Source organism: Myotis daubentonii, chromosome X, assembly GCF_963259705.1.
Source record: "Myotis daubentonii chromosome X, mMyoDau2.1, whole genome shotgun sequence".
NCBI classification, from domain to species: domain Eukaryota; kingdom Metazoa; phylum Chordata; class Mammalia; order Chiroptera; family Vespertilionidae; genus Myotis; species Myotis daubentonii.
In genome coordinates this window covers 107,936,873-107,957,055 of record NC_081861.1, presented here as the reverse complement: position 1 = coordinate 107,957,055, position 20,183 = coordinate 107,936,873, and the positions used below count along the sequence as shown (strand labels likewise).

General features: G+C 34.8%; 1 protein-coding gene across 3 annotated transcripts in view; it reads left to right on the top strand.

Moving 5' to 3' along the window:
- The window catches only part of POF1B (POF1B actin binding protein), a 71,402-nt gene that overhangs the window by 3,964 nt on the left and 47,255 nt on the right, over window positions 1-20,183 (top strand). For 2 of the 3 annotated variants that reach the window (XM_059679111.1, XM_059679110.1), the window contains exons 2-3: window positions 11,338-11,412; window positions 13,670-13,750. In XM_059679111.1, the coding sequence (XP_059535094.1) occupies window positions 11,338-11,412; window positions 13,670-13,750 (156 nt within the window). The remainder of the gene's footprint in view (window positions 1-11,337; window positions 11,413-13,669; window positions 13,751-20,183) is intronic. The other variant, XM_059679112.1, reaches the window with a different exon arrangement.

Here is a 20,183-nt window from a genome sequence, read left to right as displayed (position 1 = left end):
TTATATAGAAAGCACTGTGATTATTGGGATAAATACCACTTGCTATCTAGGGAGAGGCCATATTACAAACAGATATACAGGACCTAGATTTAGGTATTCCATATATCTATATTTCGTTTTTAAATTTTATTTTGTGTTTTGGCCATCTCTCATTTTATTGAATACACCAAATTTGGGTGAAAGAAGGAACCTCTTAATGTATGTGTTATATGGATTACCATTCTTTTGAATTTGAAACTTGCAAACAAATTTAACTCTAGAGAGCGGCCCAGGGGAGAATGGATGTTTATAAATGGTTTCTGCTCTCAGTAATTATTCAGCTGGGATTATCTTTGTTACATTATTTTTTTCCCTTTTCTTTTGTTACAAAGATTGTGAATAGCTCCCTTATTGTGCCAGGATTTCTATAGACTATCAGAAATTTTTTCTGTTCTGTGGGGAGGGACATGGTGCTTTGATAAATTGTTGTTCAAGGGCGTGGTTTATTCAAAGGTGTGGTCACTAAAGTGAATGATTGTTCAGGGAAGTAGGTTGCCTGCAAAAGGAATGAGGTCATAGGATAAAGAGGCACACATTTTCAACCTTGGTCATCCCCTTTGTGTTTACAATTAAATTAAGCCATACAAATTGTGAGTGTACCTAATTGTTGGATGAAATTGTCCATGCCAGCTGTCTTTGCCTTTTGTTTAAGGGAGGTCTGATAAATTTCTGGGCCTGTTTTCAGTCAATGGCACTCACACAAGCTGTTAGTGTGTGTGTGTGTGTGTGTGTGTGTGTGTGTGTGTCAAGGTAGGGGACTTGAGACAAGGGGAAGGGGGTGAACTTGTCCTTTAACTGTCTTGATCCAAATTTTCTTTCTTGATAATTCATGGTAAAACAACTAGGGTATCTGTCATGCTTTTAAACCCCATTTAAAAGTGAAAACATTTCTAAACTAGTCTATTTGAGCTAACTTTTTCTTCATACCAGCAGCTATTTCAATAGTGATAATTTTTGACTTCCAGTAGAGCATATATACTTCTCATTTTTTTAAAGACAAAAATCACGTACTGCAAAAAGACTGTATACTGTATTTTCTGTCCTAGTTTCCTGTAGGAAAATAAGAGAAAATATATTGGAATGAGTCTCTTAAATGAGAATTGCTATTGGAAGAAAGGGATGAGGGGAAGTAGTTCTATTACTAGTACATTCTAGTAATTTTTATCACTTTCTTTACATGAGAACAGAATCAGACTTTAATTAAGGAAGTGTTTGTTTCATCTACAGACAGATCATTGTACTTTACAAGTTTCTTCCTGTACAAAGTTCAGAATAACATCTCAACAATAACCTAAGGCAGGTGTTTAACCACATCACTGGCTTTGAAAGATTCTAACAAAATATCTCCCATACTATTCTGGGAATTTATGCAAATGGAAGTTTACCTTGGCCAATTTTTTCAGCATAAATGTCAGGTGGCTTTTAAACATATTGCCTATTTGGAAACTGTTCAGCCTAGGATGTCCCTATTATTACTTTCAGTGATTCTCAGTCATTAGGACTGATAGTAGCATCCACAAGGGTCCCATGACTTTCTTCTTCAAACATTATATTATTTACTAGTTTCCAAGTAAAGTTTTAAAACTTAAATTAGACAACATGAAAACGTTCCATGTTCATTTCAATAAGCTTCCAAATATTTAGAGAACCAAATCCAGCACTATGTATGTAATTTCCTCTGTTTATTACCTGATTCTCATTCCTAGCCATCTCACCATCCCTCCTGCATCTATTGCACCAAGGTCTTTAACTCTTAGATCAGAGTTATCAATAGGAAAATGAAAACTAAAAGTTATTTACTGAAGAGGTTCATATTTTGCAGAGACTAAAGATCAGTCACAGATAACATTGTGTGTAGAAAATGCCCATACAAGTGAATCTACGTGGAATGTGTCTCTGGAGAGTTGCAAATAATAAATGTTCAGTGGTGACTTTGACAGAAGCAAACTATGACACTCGGCCAGGGGTCCTCAAACTTTTTAAACAGGGGGCCAGTTCACTGTCCCTCAGACCGTTGGAGGGCCAGACTATAGTTTTAAAAAAACCTATGAACAAATTCCTATGCACATTGCACATATCTTATTTTGAAGTAAAAAAACAAAACAGGAACAAATACAATATTTGTATTTGCATGTGGCCCGCGGGACGTAGTTTGAGGACCCCTCTGATCAGTGCTAGAGCCCAGTGTAATGGCTAAGAGTGTAGGCTTAGGTTTTAAACTTTTTGGGTTTAATTCCTGGTTCGAGGGCTATATGCCTCAGTTGCCTTATCTATAATATGGGGAATTAACATCTAACTCATAGGTTTGTTGTTAGAGGCAAATGCAATAATGTACGGTGAATAACACACAGCACACTGCCCTGACACATAGTAAGTGTTAATGCTGCATTACCTAGAATAAATTACTTGACTTCTCGGGGCCTCAGTGTTCTCATTTGTAAAGTGAGGACAATAATACCTTCCTTCAGAGGTGTAGTGAATATTGAATAAGATAACATGCGAAGGTGTCCAACACAATGACTGGCACAGATTTGGCACTCAATAATTTTTTCCATTGGTATTATTATCTTATAAAATGTATCCTAAAGCCCCTACCTGCACAGACAAAATAAGTTAATAAACTTAATGACTAGACTATAAAGTTAGAGTTTCTTTCACACTGGAAAGATGAGGCAAACACATATGCTTGAAAAGCTTATTACGGCTCTACTAGCTAAGAAAGACTAATAAGGAAAAGCATTAAAGCAATTTCTAAAATTCATGGTATATGATCAAAAGACTATAACAGTAGGAATATATTTATAATATTTACTGGCATATCCTTTAGAAAGAGTAATTTGGAAGTTCTCATACTCTTAGAGTCTTAGAACTTGAGCTTCAATATTTGAAATAGAGTTTTTTCATGTTATTTTTTCTTTTTTCCTTTTTAAATCGTAGTGACACTGAGCATGAAAGCTTGCTTGCAGTCTGCCTCTTACCTAATGTTTTCTGTATAAATGGACTCCCAATAGGATAGAATGTGACTATTTACATTTAAATTAATTAGCATCAAATAAATTTAAATAGGCATTCAGTTCCTCAGTGGCACTGGCTACATTTTGAGTGCTCAACAACCACATATGGCTAGTTGGATAGTACAGTTAAAGACAATTACAGAGAGGCCTACTGGAAATGGCAGATCTATATATTCAAGCTGCTCATTTAAATATAAAAATGCCTCTAAGATCATCACATTCAAAGAAATTCATGATGGTACAAATGTGTGATCAAAGTGATGCCAATTTACATAATCAGCTATAGTGGGCTCATAGGAATGAAACAAAAAATGAAGGTACACATTATCAAAGTATAAGTTTAGAGTGACTATTTCAGTACAGGAAGAATTAACTTAATAAACCTTCAATAAAAAGAACTTGAGTGAAAGATTTTCATGTATGTATGCATATATCTATACTTTTGTCTGTCTGTGAATTTTTCCCTGAACCTCATTTTTTGACAGAGCAAATGGTTAAAAAGAGGAATAAGATGAAAAATATCTCCTCTTAAAAATGCATCTTCTTTTCTTTTGGGACTATGAACTGTGTTTCATAGTCTCTCTGAAACTGCCTATCTCCCTTAACCTACTGAATTTTTAAACTTCAGTAAAAGTTCAAATATCATAACCATTTTTAAAAGATGAGATAATCAAGGCACAGAGATGTTATATGACTTGCTCAAGTTCATACAACTAGTGTATAGTAGATCTAGGATTTAAATCTAGCAGTCTATCTCCAGATCTGTACTTGTAACCACAACAGTATACTGTGTATTCCTTGTCTACACATTTGACTTTTATTTATGTTACACAGTCTCCAATATCTGATTCCCATTTATACTTTGGGGTCATTTTCTTATAGGTGCTCCCATTATGAATCACTTAAAATCTTTTGGGACATAAGCTTGGGCATAAATAAATAATGTAAATGAACATTTCAATTCTTTAAAAATATTATGTTATTTACCAAGAAGGCAGATATTATTGTTGCTGTTCAGGGTTTTTATATTATTCTCATACATTTTATTGATTACTAGAGGCCCGGTGCATGAAATTCATGCAGGGGGGGGGTGTCCCTCAGCCCAGCCTGCACCCTCTCCAATCAGGGACCCCTTGAGGGATGTCTGAGATCGGGCCTAAACCATCAGTTTCCCTCTCACAATCCCTCTCACAATCCGGGACTGCTGGCTCCCATCCACTGGTCTGCCTGCCTGCCTGATTGCCCCTAAGTGCTTCTGCCTGCCAGTATGATCACCCCCTAACCACTCCCCTGATGACCTGATCGGTGCCTAACTGCTCCCCTGCTGGCCCTATTGCCCCCAACTGCCCTCTCTTGCTGGCCCTATTGCCCCCAACTTCCCTCCCCTGCAGGCCTGGGTCCCCCCCAGCTGCCCTCCCCTTGATGTTAAAGGACCTCCTTAGGATAGTCCCATCCTATTTTTATAGTCCTCTCTCACAGTACTCAACTCCTCCTACCTGATGTTCCAGACACACTATATTACTCTCAGTTTCATAAATAAACTGATGATTTTGCTTCCTTCCTACCCACCCCACTTTGTTCACTCTATCCCTCACTCTGGCAACATTCACTCTTCCCTCATATTTCTGCTGGAATTCTACCTATCCCTCAAAATCCATCTGGAAAGCCGTATACTTTAAGATATCTTCTCCAGCCCTGAATCTTCTTACCCTCTCCTCAATGCAATATTGCACTTCCAAATTTATTCCAGATGTGGTCTTCATCTTAAAGCGAGTATCACTTTTAATCATTTAACTATATGTACTTATATCAAGTATTATAATTTCTGTTGTCTTTCTTCCCCCAATCATGATCTGTTGAGAGTTGAGATTTTTTAAAAATCAAAACACAAACACAAATCAAAATAAATGTTTGGAAGAATAGAATGAAAATTTTGCCTCTCCACTTGTTCTCCTCCCTTCTCCGCTCGCCCCCTGTCTTTGTGATTAAGGCTTGCAAAAATGTATGAATGTGGCTGTCAGCACTGGCTTTAATAAAGATATATGACAAGGATTATTTGTGGGTTTCACTCTTCGATTCCCTCTTTTTGAACTGAAAATGGGTAGTAGGACACAAATTGTCTTTTTATAAAAGTAAACAACACATTAAACGTAAGGAGCTATTTTAAAAGTCAATTAGTATTCTATTCTGGTTCTCATGTTCCTTTAAGCAACTGGATTTCACTTGTTTATTTTTTATTTATATTTTCCCTATGGACAAATATTTATGATTACTTCTTTTATCAATGCTTTAAAGGGTTAGTGATTCTGATCTCTCATTATGTCATTTCCCTGGGATTTGCTGTGATACTTCCTGTAAACAAATTAGCTTGAAGGTGTTAATTAATTTGCTTAGAAAGGCAGTCCCTCTACCTCCCCTGCTACTGAAATTCTAAGTAAAGTGTTTTTATTTATTGAATTTTAACTGGGTTATTCTGTAATTGATTTAGTTATGTGCTCCAAAATTCCCTCATAAAACTACTAATAATGTTCAGTACTTGTCCACACACCAAAATACATTTAGAACTTTCCAAGGAAATATTTTTGTCCTCAAACATATTATTTACCCATTTCTCTTCTAACACAGGCTTCAGCTTGATGCATAGATTCCTGCATAAATTATTTTAAAATCTTTACAAATGTAGTTACATCTAAGAATAGTTCTCTAGAAAACTATCTCTTAGCTCTCAGAACTTCCATAGTAAGTTCTTATAGTTCTTTTTTATCTCTTCCAATACCATTACGTAAGAAATATTGAACAAATAACTTTGTTGCACATGTAACCAATCCAGTAAAAATAATGCCTTATATAAATAGATGGTACATTTTATTTTTCAAAATTCTTTTACATACATTTTTACTCACTAGAACTCCAAATATTAAGTAGAAAAAGCATTATTACAGACACTGTACAAATTGTACAGTATTCAAATAAAAATATGCATTGTGTGTTATTTCTCTTGGACAAATAAAGGAATCAAGGCTCAAATAGCTCAAAATAAATTTTCCAAGTCATACCAGCTGGTTAATGAATGCCCTGGGTGTAGAAACTAGTTCTTGATATTTCTACTGTATCAGCTATCTCACTTAACCTACTTACTAAAGTATTTTCAGTTTAAACAAGTTTATATTTATTGATTTCAGCAAATCATTTGATGATTACCCTTACTGTATATTTTTTCCATTCCAATGTTCCATTATCAGGACAGAAAGTATAAAAAATATATTAGAGGACAAAAATAGTTTCTGATCTGATTTTATTGGTCCTGCCCTGAAATAATCATGCTATTTAGAGAGTATGTGCTGTTTTTAATATTTTAAAGGAGCATGTGCTAAGTCTTTAAGGTGTGAAGGAAAATAACACCTCTCCAGCTCCTGTTTTCCTTCATTTCTCCACTGCACTGAGCTACTCAAAAGTTCTCTCACTGAAGTAAATAACAGGGAAACTTGCTCCTTTTCCATTTAATATGATTTTCTAACTCTGAAAAACAGCTGTTTTAGCAAATAGAATAAAGATAGTATTGTGACTAGCTGTGATTTAGGGTATATCAAGGTATGGACAATTATCTCGAGTGACATAATGAAATTATCCCCCAAAGCATACTGATTTCAATCCACTTTGATCTTAGAATTAATAATTCCATATGTAGTTTATACAAGGAGGAAGAGCAGGAGAAAGAGGAGCAAAAGGAGGAAGAGGGATGCTACAACTTTCCCAAAGCTGAAAATTGTTACTTTAGGCAGTATGGGAAAAGAAGACCTGAATTTTATACTAAAGCTGAGCCCACCTAATTACAAACAAAATTATTTTTCACTATACCTCTACCCAAAAAAAGTTGACAACAAGACAATATTTATGTATTTAGCAAATCTGAGGCACAGGAATAAATGGCTGAATACTATGCTGAATATTTGATTAAAAAGGTAGGGCCTTACTTGAAAAATTGAAGGACTTAAGTAATATGAGTACTAAGTAAAAATTTTCTTTTTAGTTTAGAGGCTTCAGAGTACACACTATAAATATATGGCACAGTTTATAGAAATCTATTTGATTTCTAGAAGTTTAAATTATTTAATCAGAGCCATTCTCTCACACAGTCACTTTTGGGTGGCTCTCTTGTTTTCAGGCACCCAAAAATTGCCTTTGACAGTAAATAATAAAAAGGACAAATATCTACCCCCCCTATTATAAGGACTAGTCAAATTTAAGAGTAGAATTATGTTCTATAACTTGAAAAGCAGAAAATATAATGACATATGCTATATATGTGGTAAAGTATAGTAATTAAGAGCGTGAGTTCTGGAGTCATGGTACTTAATTTTCAGCTCCAGCACCTTAGTATTAACTGTGTGATCTTCATTTGGTTACTTAACCAATCTCTCTCTAACTTTATTCATATGTAAAATAAGGGTATAGTAGAATCCTCCTCATGGGGTTGTTTTGAATATTAAGATAATCTGTGTAGCTCTAGCTGGTTTGGCTCAGTGGATAGAGTGTCGGCCTGAGGACTGAAGGGTCCTGGGTTTGATTCTAGTCAAGGGCACATGCCCAGGTTGGGGACTCAAACCTCAGTGAGGGGCATGCAGGAGGCAGCCAGTCAATGATTCGCTCTTATCATTGTTTCTAGCTCTCTCTCTCTCACTCCCTTCCTCTCTGAAATCAATAAAAATATATTTAAAAAAAGACAATCTGTGTAACATATTTGTCACAGAAAGCTTTTAATAGGTGATAGTTATCATCATCAAAAGAAAAGACTGACAAGTTTAAAGGATTTGAAATTGTTTTGTCTCTATGGAAAAATATGTTGGGAATGATCTCCTATCTTCACAGAATATTAGAAATACAAAGGAGAGTTTAAGATCCTCTAATCCACACTAGCACACACCTACATACCATTTCTCACACGAGGAAACTGAAGCTCAGGGAGATGATGTGAGTTGTTTGATGTCACACAGTTATCTAGTAATATAACTAGAAGTAGAACCCAGGGCTCCTGACTCCATGTATAGGTCTCTTTCCACTATATTATGGTAGTAATCACCACTCACCCCTTCCCCAAATTTTAATTATTTTGTTAATTTAATAAAAGGCACCCCAGGGGCTGTGTCACAGAGAGCATAAGAACAGAAGATGTAACTATTTTTTTTAATTTAATGACTTCAACATGAAGGATTTAGGTAAGCTATATACAGATCAGGGACACTTAAAATTAAACACTGAACAGGTTATCAAGAGGGCAAGTTAAACTCCTATTCCTGGGGTGCCTTTAAAACTAAGGCATCCTCTTCATTCACATTTTTATCAATTCCTATGGAATGGGTAATAGTTATTTGAGGGATGACTTGCTGCATTTCTGCCTAGAGCTAGATACCACTGGAGTGCCTTCCATTATCAAGATAATGTACATTTTGGACATTTACTCAGACCATCAAACCTAATTCTGTAGATTTCCAGGGAAAAGAGTTTTCTTTAGCAAGTCTTTCTGGAATTAATAAACTTTATATTCAGATTGCTTTTCCACCTTATAACCAGCCTAATACTACTACAGTTTTTCACCCTGATCAGTATCATATATCTTAATGTTCTTTGAGGCATATCAAGCTACCACCTTAATATTTTGCTTTTTGTAGCTACCCCATTTGTTCTGTTTGTTTTTTTTTTAATGAGGATTGCAAGCCATATTTGCCTAGATCAATTCTAATAATAGACTCAAAATAATTAAGTTATAATCTTAATTAATAATTAATAATGTCTTAATTATTTAAGAATTAATGTGTCAGCTTTCTAAATATAAGAAATTTGGATACTTTATTTTAGGATCAGACTAGTTTTTGTGCAAATGTACCAATTCCCCTTTTAAATATTTGCTACCTTAGCAGCTGAATAAAGTAACCCTGCCTATACTATGATAAATAAATGTCCTAAAGCTATGATATATATATATATAGATAGATAGATATAGATATGGATATTGATAGAGATATGTATGTGGGGGGTTTTGTGTGTAGGCCTACTTGTGTTAATTTCTGAAAATTTATAAAACTTCACAGCACACTCTTTTATCTTAAAAGCTAGCTCACTTGGCCAATAAGTTCCGTTCTGTTTAATGTCCTGATGTCATCAGATTTGAATTGGTTAAAAAGAGGGGGAAATAACTACCATTTATAAACCTTGTACCAGGTGTCAAGCAGTGTCCACAAACTGTCTTCTTGAAGTGATCCCAGTATTAGTAGCCCTGGCCAGAAAAACCTAAGAGCTGCGGAAAAGCATCCTCCAGACATGAATACTTTTATGCATTGCTAGTGGATGTGTATGAGTATAGCCATTTGGGAATTGAATTGGGCAGTATCTGTTAAAACAAACAGTACACATACTCTGTGCCCCAGGAATACCACTTCTTTGTGGTATTTAAGAGAAATAATCACACTGCACAAGAATTCTCATTGCAGTATAGAAAAACCCAGAAATAATTTAAATTTTGGTAAATAAGGTAACAAACAAACATTATAGAACATTATGTATTAATTTAAAATAATGACTTGAAACATATTTAATCTATAATACAAGAGATATATTGTTTGTATTGTTTGGTTAATGTTTCAGAATAATAAATGAATAAATGCTATATATATATATATATATATATATATATATATATATATATATATATATATATCTGACAATGATGGTTACTTTTGGGTAAGGGATTTTGATGCAGGGAGCATGGTTAAGGGACGGTCTTTGACTTCATGGAAAAAGATCTGTATACCATTTTATGTTACAATGTGTCTATGTACTATTGCATAACTTAAAAGCACCCCTTTTTCCCCTTATCTCTCAGAAGCTGCTTTTGTTAGATCTGAGAGCCAAACCCACCTGAACTTAGTTGTATTTGTAACCATTTTCCCAAACCGAAGAACATGTACCTGCTTGGTCTGCTATCTTAAATTTTCTGCCTTTTAAAGCATTTTCCTCAGCAACCAGCAGGAAATCTGGAAACACATTCAAAGGCTTCCTTGTAACATTAAGCTCGAATTTTGGTCTTGATATAACAGGGGGAGGGAGAATGAAAATGTTACAAGTTGAACCAAAGGAAAAGAAAAAGAAAAACCATGGTGTGCAGGACATTTGGCAGATTGAGTAAATGTATGTATCTGGGTTTTTGTTTTGTTTTGTTTTTTGGTTTGTTTTTTTTTTAAATATATTTTATTGATTTTTTTACAGATAGGAAGGGAGAGGGATAGCGAGTTAGAAACATCCATGAGAGAGAAACACCGATTCAGCTGCCTCTTGCACTCTTCCTACTGGGGATGTGCCCGCAACCCAGGTACATTCCCTTGACCGGAATCGAACCTGGGACCCTTGAGTCCGCAGGCCAACTCTCTATCCGCTGAGCCAAACCAGCTAGGGCTATGCATGTATCTGTTTTAAGAAGAGCATGTCACACCTATATTATTGTACTTCCATATAAGTCTGTCAGTATTTCCTCTGTAAGTCCATATTCTGATATTCAATAGCTTCCTTGTTCAAAAAAATACTTTTATCATTATAGGAATATATCCTGGAGTTGTGTCAATTGTTGTAAATTATAGTAATATATAAAGAGATTAAGTAATACTATCAACTCTTTGCAACTCTTAAGAAAGCTATGCACCTTTGTTGATTTGAGAAAAAATCAAGAATGTTGAGATAATCAATAGAGTGACTTTTATCTACTCATTAATAAAATAATACTCTCACTTTCATGGATTGTTTTTAAACATCAGAACCTACTCTTTGAAATTAAACCAGACGCAGACCAAATAAAGCATAATTAAGGGTCAGCTGGAAGGAATCTATGGGGAGTAGTCTTAGTTGAGTTTGCAAAGGGAATTTCCTATATTGGTTTGAGAATTTTTACATTTAACATTTTTTATTGATAAATTTTGCATATTGTTATTTTCAGACATAGTATACATTGGGATGTATATTAACAGAGATAAAAAAAGAAAAAAGAATGCAACCTAAAAATACAAGAAGAATGCATTATCATGAAAGCACTGTTGAAATTATTTTCTTATTAGGTTACGTGTAAAGTTGACAAACGAATTCAGTAATGTGCTCTTTGGATAGATAGACATCATCTAGGAAAGCATAACATTCTTATTACTGATAAATTGGGTTATCATAAAAATAAAGAAAATAATGCATTCAAATGACATAAATCAGTAACAATTTTTGAACTCCTTTTTGTTTCTCTCAACAGGAACTCCATTCTCCAACTCTGAAAATATCTACTTGTACCCCAAGCACTCTACACATGACCCCAACTACTGAGCAGGTAAAAGATTTTATAGATTAGATTTTATTATTTTCTTTTAATGTAAGCCTTGCTCATATGCTTAAACAATCTTTAGACCCTCAAGGGTTTTACGCATTCAAAAATGCCAGGGACATAAAACTAGAAAGGGAATTCTCACATATGAGCATTAGTTCAGCCCATCAAAGAATGTGAAGCAAGTGCTAAAATAATTGCTGTGAATTGGGATTTATCAGTTTCATTGTCTACTCAATCTAATTGCTTTTAGTTTGAGTGTAGTTTATTTTTAGCCAAGGATCTCCTTATGATTATGTATATTTTAAGGGTCCTTGATTTGAGCACAAAAGAAGTTCACAGATCTTGGATTGATTGAGGACCTAACTGTGTGAATGTTAGTACTATGAGTTTACATTCAGAGAGAATAACTTATGCGGTCAGAACTAACCCTTCTCAAAAGTGTGTGCTTTAAAAGGCACACAAGGATCTAGATTCCTTAGTATGTATGACCTAATATCCATTTTTAAGATTATTCTTGAGCCTAAGCATTAGATCTTTAAAAGACACAATAATAATAATACTGAAATGCCATATTAACATATATGTGTTTAATGAGCTAGTCACCATATCTCAAAAAGTAGATTCTAAGAACATAAAATATAAAACATCCAAATTGTGTTACTACATAGTAGGGGAGTATAAAGTGTATGGGATTTTGAGGATAAGAGAAAGATGAGGTTTCAGGGTGTGAACTTGGACAGTATAGGCACAGATGTACAAAAACTGGTCCCTAGAATTTGGGTACAGTAAGGAAAAGGTGATATTATGTAGAACAAAAAAGATTATCAAAGAAAAGTTTGCCTACCTCATCCCAATTTGGCCTAACTTGGAACTAGGTCATTTGGAGTTATGCTTAGTGCCAAGTATGTACCAAATATTGTACAAAGATGAATTAGACACCATTATTATTCTCAAAGAGCTCACAGACTAACCTGGGTCATATACATGACAAAACACAAGACAGGGGTATAAAGGCTATAACTGAATTTAAAATGGAGTCTTATGGGACCACCAAGATATAATTACCTCAGAAAAGTGGGTCCACTTAAATCATAGTGCTGTTCACTATACTTAAATCCTGTCAGAAAATTGCATTCACTGATATTTCTCATAATAAAAGGACTTTAAAATTGGGGTTACTGTATGTTTTATTTCTGACAATAAAAATATGTTTATTATAGAATTGTGGCACTATAAAAGAATATGAAGAAGAAAAAAATAAAACTCCTTCATGATCTCCTCCCTTACCTAGAGATACTACTCTTAGTATTTTGTTTCCTTCCATTCAAATAAAAAATTGTGATCATGCCATATATGCAATTTTATATCTTCATTTTCACGTAACCTTATATAATATTGTGAGCTTTTTTCATGTAAATTTTCATTACTCAAGGTGGTTATTTTGATGGCTACATAGTTTTGCCTACATGTGATTATTTAATCTTTCCCTTCACCATAGGAAAGTGCTCCTGCTACTGCACCCTATCAACATTATTATTTTAAAAATTTCTCCAGTTAAAACATGGTGTTCTTTTGTTATGTTTATGGATTCCTAGTTTGGTTGAATACTTTTGTTATTTAATAACCATTTGCTTTTCTTCTATTATATGCTGTTTGCTCATTTTTCTATTAGTGTGAAGATTTTCTTGTTACTGAGGTATAAAATCTCTCATTGTATTAATAATATTTACTCTTTTTCCTTCAAAACTTTGCAAATTACTTTGTTTTAGTATTTTGTCTTCCTTTTAATGTTATTTATGGCCCTCCCCACCACTACACTGAAGATTTAAGTGTTTAAGTACACATACACACACACACATACACAGTTTTCTCTTTGCATCTCCTTCCATTTTTAAAAAAAATATAGGTTGTCCTTTTCAAACAGATATAATTAATAAATGTTATGCTATATTTTTCAAATCATGTGGAAGCATTTATAATGCAATAAATATTTTGAAACTCTCATAAAATATAATTTAGAAGGTGTGATGAATTTACCATGAAATTAGTATAATAGAAATACCTAGCACAGTGCTCAGCACATAAAATATGCTTTCATACATGTTTTTGAGACTGAAATTAACGACAACACTAAGTCAGATGTCATTATTTATGCAAATGACTAAAACTTTTACTCTGAAAATTGCTCCCTGTTATTATTGATGGCTCCAAGGTCACTAAATAACTATAATTATATGCATTTTTTATCTTTTCTTCACAGGAACTTCATTCTCCAATAGTAAAAGTCACTACATATCCACAGACCACTATTAGGAGATATATAGTACAAAATCCTGAACAGGTAATCGATGTCACACAAAAATCTTGTCCCAACCTATAATTCCTTAGATGTGTGAGTCAGTTACCATATCCCTAAAATCAGTTGTTGGACTTTCTTCTGGTTATAAAGTTAATTCTTAATCACCATAATTCTAGACAATCATGTGCCCATACATTCTGACTCAGAGCTGTAAGAGTTCCAAGAATTATATAAATCATTGGGTTATAAAATCTACTTCATAGCCCCACCCCTGTGCCACAAAGGATTTCTGTGCACTTTGAACCAAAGAAAAAGGGACAAAGTTCTTTCATAAGCTTCATATAAAAGCTATCAGTTGTGCCCTAGCTAGTTTGGCTCAGTGGATAGAGAATTGGTCTGCGGACTGAAGGGTCCCAGGTTCAATTCTGGCCAAGGGCACATGCTCAGGTTGCAGGCTCAATTCCCAGTGGGGGGCATGCAGGAGACAGCCAATCAATGATTCTCTCTCATCATTGTTTCTATCTCTCTCTCCTTCTTCCTTCCTCTCTGAAATCAATATATATATACAGCTATCAGTTGTTATATCACAGGTTGGAGTATTTAGTATATTTAAATATGCCATTGAGATATGGGTTAGAAGAAGGAAATGAAAAGTTCAAAAGTGTCCCCATGCCTTTGTTGCATATAGTGTATGAACTTTTGTTCCCATTGATGGGCTGTTGAAAACTGCATAATTATATAAAACATATGACCTTATATTTTACAAACTAGGATATTGTTACCTATTTTGAGGATAAAATTAAGAAAACTTTCCCCCCGCAGTAATAAGCCTTCCTCAAACACACCACACACACACACACACACACACACACACACACACACACACACACACCTGCTCGCACACGTGCAGCCAGACATGGCCCTTCTTTAGCTGCAACAGGAGGTTTTCCTATTGGGTTACAAATACAAGAGTTTCACAAATAGAAACAGTGTGGCACAGATAGTAACACAGCTGTTCTTTGCTTTGCTCTTTATTATATCTCTTCATTATTGCAGAAAACAACCCTTCCCTTTTTCACAAAATAAATTTGATCACTTGCTTCAGCTGTGGTAAGCAAAGGGTTAAATTAGGTCAACACACTTGGTACTATTCTAGGTAGATGAGGAGGGTGTACTATTCTTTTGTTTGTATCAATCTCCCATCTTCTTTATTTTTAAATCACTTTCTCATATTTCTTTAGCCAGGGAGGCTGGTGTGTGTGTGTGTGTGTGTGTGTGTGTGTGTGTGTGTGTGTGTGTGTGTGTGTGTGAAAGAGAGAGAGAGAGAGAGAGAGAGAGAGAGAGAGAGAGAGAGAGAGAGAGAGAACCTGTGAGCATGCATTCTCTGTCTTGGGGGTGATTGTTTCAAGTATTTGCTTGAGTTTCCATAAATATCAAAAGAGAACTGCTTGCTTCTTCTTTTGCAGAATCAAAAGCAACAAATATGAAAATTGTGTCAGGGAGGAGGCCATAAGGATGGCGTGGAAGATGAGAGTGTGCCTCTTTTGCACACAAACTAGAGAATGTGTATATTAGGATGCATATTTTATTTGATAACTCTGGCTTTCAAATAAATAATTCTAAATAGTGCTTTTTTTCATAATGTGAGAATTGCTGTTAGGATATGTCCACAGAGAGATTTAAAAAATGAAATCATTTGAATTCCACCCACTTTGCCAGCACTTCTTATGTGACTTCAAAAAAAATTATCTTTATTGTTGAAAGTATTAAAGATGCCCCCTTTGTTTTTTCCCCCATTGACCCCTTCCACCTTGCACCCGCCCCTTCACCACACTGTTGCCTGTGTCCATGGGTTACGCATCTAGGCATATAAATTCCCTGTTTAATCTCTCCCCCCACCTACTCATCCCTGCCTCCCCTCTGAGATTCATCAGTCTGTTCCATGCTTCAATGTATCTGGATCTATTTTGTTCATCAGTTTATTTTGTTCATTAGATTCCACATATGAGTGAGATCATGTGATACTTATCTTTCTCTGGCTCTTATGTGACTTTGGATAAATTATTTAGTTAATGGGGAAAAGGAAGAATGAATATTTATTTGAAATATATTCCTTGCTAGGCAATTTACATATTTTATCCCATTTAATTCTAAAAAGGTGAGAAAACAGAAGCACAGATAAATTAGAAGGATGTATTCAAGTGTGTAACATATTTGTAACATTGCACTTGCTTATTATTATGGCTATGTTCAACTACAAAGAAGCAAATAATTTCTTTGCGAGAAGAGGCTATAGAGGGTTAAAGAAAAATAATAATTTAATGCTTTTACCTATTTCCATTATTGAGAAATAAAACGAATTTCAATCTGATGCTTTGTAAACAAAAATAATCTAACCGGTTTTACAGAGCAGTTGAAAATCCTGTCTAGATATATTCTGCATTTTATTTATCTAAGTGTATGCCTTTTTGTTTGTTCTTTTAAATTTCCCCAGGAATAGATTCTGTCTTAATTACAATATTTATAGTAAGCTGAGCCTTCTAAGTGGCAACTTTATCCTCTTTCACCTCCCAGTTTCTCTAATCTTTACTTATCCTCCCTGTAATTAAACTGATGCCATTTCACTTTCCTCAATATGATTTCCTTCAAATTCTGATGAGCTGTTTTATTTTTGGTTGTTCCTGACTTTCTTTACTCTTCATTTATTGTCATTTTAGTCAAAGTATTTATACATTACGATATATAACTTGACCCAGAAATCAGAGAAGTATTTGTTGCTTTAAGTAGTCAGAGTCCTGTTGATATTACTCAGTTTCATTAATTTTCCAGTGTGGAGATCCTCCTGTGGGGAGGGTACTGCACAGCCTTCAGATAAAAAAGGGAAATAAGACATGGTTCCCAAACCAATGTAGTTTACAATTGTTTTCAGGAAGGGAAATAAGATATAGCCACAAACATCTATGTAAAATACATGGTGAGGTGCATGATAGATGCCATGAAAGAAATACTGATGAAGTCTTATTGAAGTTTAAAGGTTGGAGATAACATATTTATTTAGGGGGGGTGGAATTAGGGAAGGATTTATTGTGGTATTTAAGGCATTTTTACAATTAACACTGTTTTTAGTATTATTTTACTAATAAGGGAACTAAAGCTTAAATAAGTATAACTTGCTCAGTTTTTTTTGTTTGTTTTTTGTGGGTTTTTTGTTTGTTTTGTTTTGTTTTTCTCTAAATCTATCACTCGTTATCTTTTTCACAGTTATTCTGGGAGTAGTTTTGATAAGATCTGATGACTTATATTGGATATAGGGTTAAAAGAAGAACAGTCAAACATGATCATAAGCTTTTCAATTTTAGATACTGGGAGTATGGTAGCCAATTAAAAAGATGAAGAAGTTAGGGGAGAAGAAGCTGGTTTGGGAAAGTGGAAGATTTGATATTTGTTTGAACCAGTGGCATTTGAGGGGAATGGAACAGAAGATGCTCAACAGACAGTTAAAAATGACTTGGAGAAAGGTCCCATTTGAGATAGAGACTATGGTAGTTATTCCTCTTAAAATTATTATTATTGTGACTGTGGGAATGGGTGAGATAACTAAGGGGTAATGGAGAGGGTTGAGGTTATAATCTTGAGAAATTCCTACTTCAAGGGACTAGAAGGAAGGAACCATTTACACAAGCAGAGTATCTGCCACAGAGGGAGTGAACACAGAGTAACTGAAACAAGTTTAGAAAGGAGGTGATCATCTGTCTAAAGTGACAAAAAGGTCAAGGAGAAGGATGCTTAAGAATAGAGTTTGACCATTAACAACGCAGTGGTGATATTTGAGAGAGCATTTTTGGTATACCCATGGAGGCAAAATCCAGATGCAATAAGTTAATGGGTGAATAGATCAAGAAGCAGGGGAAGAAGTAAGTGAGGATTATTATTCCACAAAAGGTATTGGTCATAGGAAGAAGAGAGGAGATAGTAGCTAAAGAAGAAAACAGAATTATGAGAGATTTGTAGACAGATGGAAAGAACCAGTTCATACGGAAGACTAAAAGACTAAATGGGGACGACTGGGATAAGATTCTGGAAGAAACATGAGAAGATAGGATTCCAGGTACAGATAGAGAAGTGAGTTTGAGGGAGGGGGGGAAGAGGAGTATGTCTTTCTCTATAATGAGAGGAAAATGAGTGAATCTCATTGGATAGATTATCTTGGTTTTCTCAATAAGTAAAAGGAAAATGAGGGATCATGAGCATAGAGGATTGAGGAAAATTAAAATATTTTAACCATAATTATAGATAATTTGAGAAATGCAAGTATGACCATGAAGATTAGGAGGGTCTCTTAAATTTAGATGAATTTGTATTGAGCTTAATCAGCCAATCTTTTTTTTTTTCTCTCTCCAGCAAGGTTTCATGACCTTGGAACAGTAAAGTAGGTGTTGGGGATTATGGACTTTGTTAGATGTGAGAACTATTGTCAAAGGTCTTAAAAGTAACAATTATAATTATAAGATCAGGCATCTTTGAAAACACCTACTAATTTTTAGGGTGTATCTGGCTCCAATTCAAATGTACAGATAGAAAAAAATAAGATGACAAAACAGTAAAACTGTCCAGTAGCACATTTATGAGAAATCTATGACTTTAAATTTATTTTGTTAACCTGTTTCACTCGGAATGATGTGTTCATAGTATCATTTGGTTTTACCTTCTTTTCAATTTGGGGAAAATAATAGTCCCTTAAATTTGAAAGTATTTTTTTTTCAAATTTAAAATAATGGCATTTAAAATAATAATGCCCACACTTATTTCAGAGAGAATCAACACTGTCACCACCTAAACCTTTTTTCTTCTTGAAAATAATGGTTCAACATTTACTAGTACAGTAAACTTTAATTCACATAGAACATTTCATTATTTTTGCTATATTTGTTTTTTGCCTCTTAGAAGATGCATATATCCTTAAGATAAAGGTTCAGCTCATCCCTTCTCATCCAATCATCTGTTCATTTGCTATGTGGTATTCAGGATGGATAAAGTCCCTGTACTCAATAGGTCTACTTTAGTATATTTTTTAACTTGGTATCCTAGAAAAGTTTTAACAAGATTCTCATAAATTATTTTAAATCAGTATGGATTTTAAATATTATATTACTACTAGAGGCCAGGTGCACGAATTTGTGCACCAGTGGAGTCCCTCAGCCTGGCCTGAGGGATTGGGTCAAAACCAGCTCTTCGACATCCCCCAAGGGGTCCTGGATTGTGAGAAGGTGCAGGCCAGGCCGAGGGACCCCACCAGTGCACAATTGGGGCCAGGGAGAGATGCAAGAGGTTGGCCAGCTGGAAGAGACGGCGGGAGGGCACCAAGGCACGTCCGGCCCCATCTTGCTCAGTCCCAATTGGCTGGAGCCCAGCAGCAAGCTAACCTACTGGTCAGAGCATCTGCCTCTTAGTGGTCAGTGCATGTCATAGTGGCTGGTCGACTGGTCAACTGTCTGTTCCCTGGTCGTCAGTGCATGTCATAGCAAGTGGTTGAGCTGCCTTAGCTTATCATTAGCATATTACGCTTTGATTGGTTGAACAGCTGACTGGATGACCGGACACTTAGCATATTAGGCTTTTATTATATAGGATATTATTAAAAACTATGTCATTTGTATATTAAAATTATGGATGAAAGGTTCTTTAAAATATATTATTTTGCTTGATATAAAGTTCCCTGCATTATTATCCCTATGAGCCTCAGAGAAGGAAAATTACTTGTGCAAGTTTCCACAGCAAGCATGTAGTATATACAGGAATGCATACAGGTTTTATGACTCCATAATTTTTCCCATTACACTTGCTGCCACTAATTTTAGTCCAAATTCAATCCTTTGCAATTCTCACCTGTTGAGTTTCTGAATCTTTTATACCTTCATTCACCTTCCCACTGTTTCCTTTTTTAGTTGTATATTAAATTTGTTGGGGTGACATTAGTTAATAAGATTATATAGGTTTCAGGTGTACATTTCTATGATACATGGTCTGTATAGTGCATTCTCTTCTCTTGATTTTATGACATTTTTCTTTTCTGATTCTCATACTCCTTAAGACTTGTCTAGTTCTGTGTTTGAGCTCCACTTACCTTTTCAACAATGGCATGCTTTTACTAGAACTTATAAGCATATGATTCTGAAATCCAAAACTGTAGCCATGAGATCCTTATTCAGTTCCAGACATGTTTTCAACTGTGTGCTGGACATCTATATCTGAATGCCCATCTGCACATTTTTGTAAGAGTCTTTTTGCTAGTTCTTTGCAATAATTTAACACATGCTTAAGTGTTTACTATGTACTATATACCTTATTAAGTGCTATGAGAAACAAAACCATGAATCAAACCTGGATTCTTGGGAGCATATAAAACTCAAAATGTCTCAACTTTTTTTGTGGGTTTTTTTTTTGTCATCACTGATCATATCATATATTCCTCATG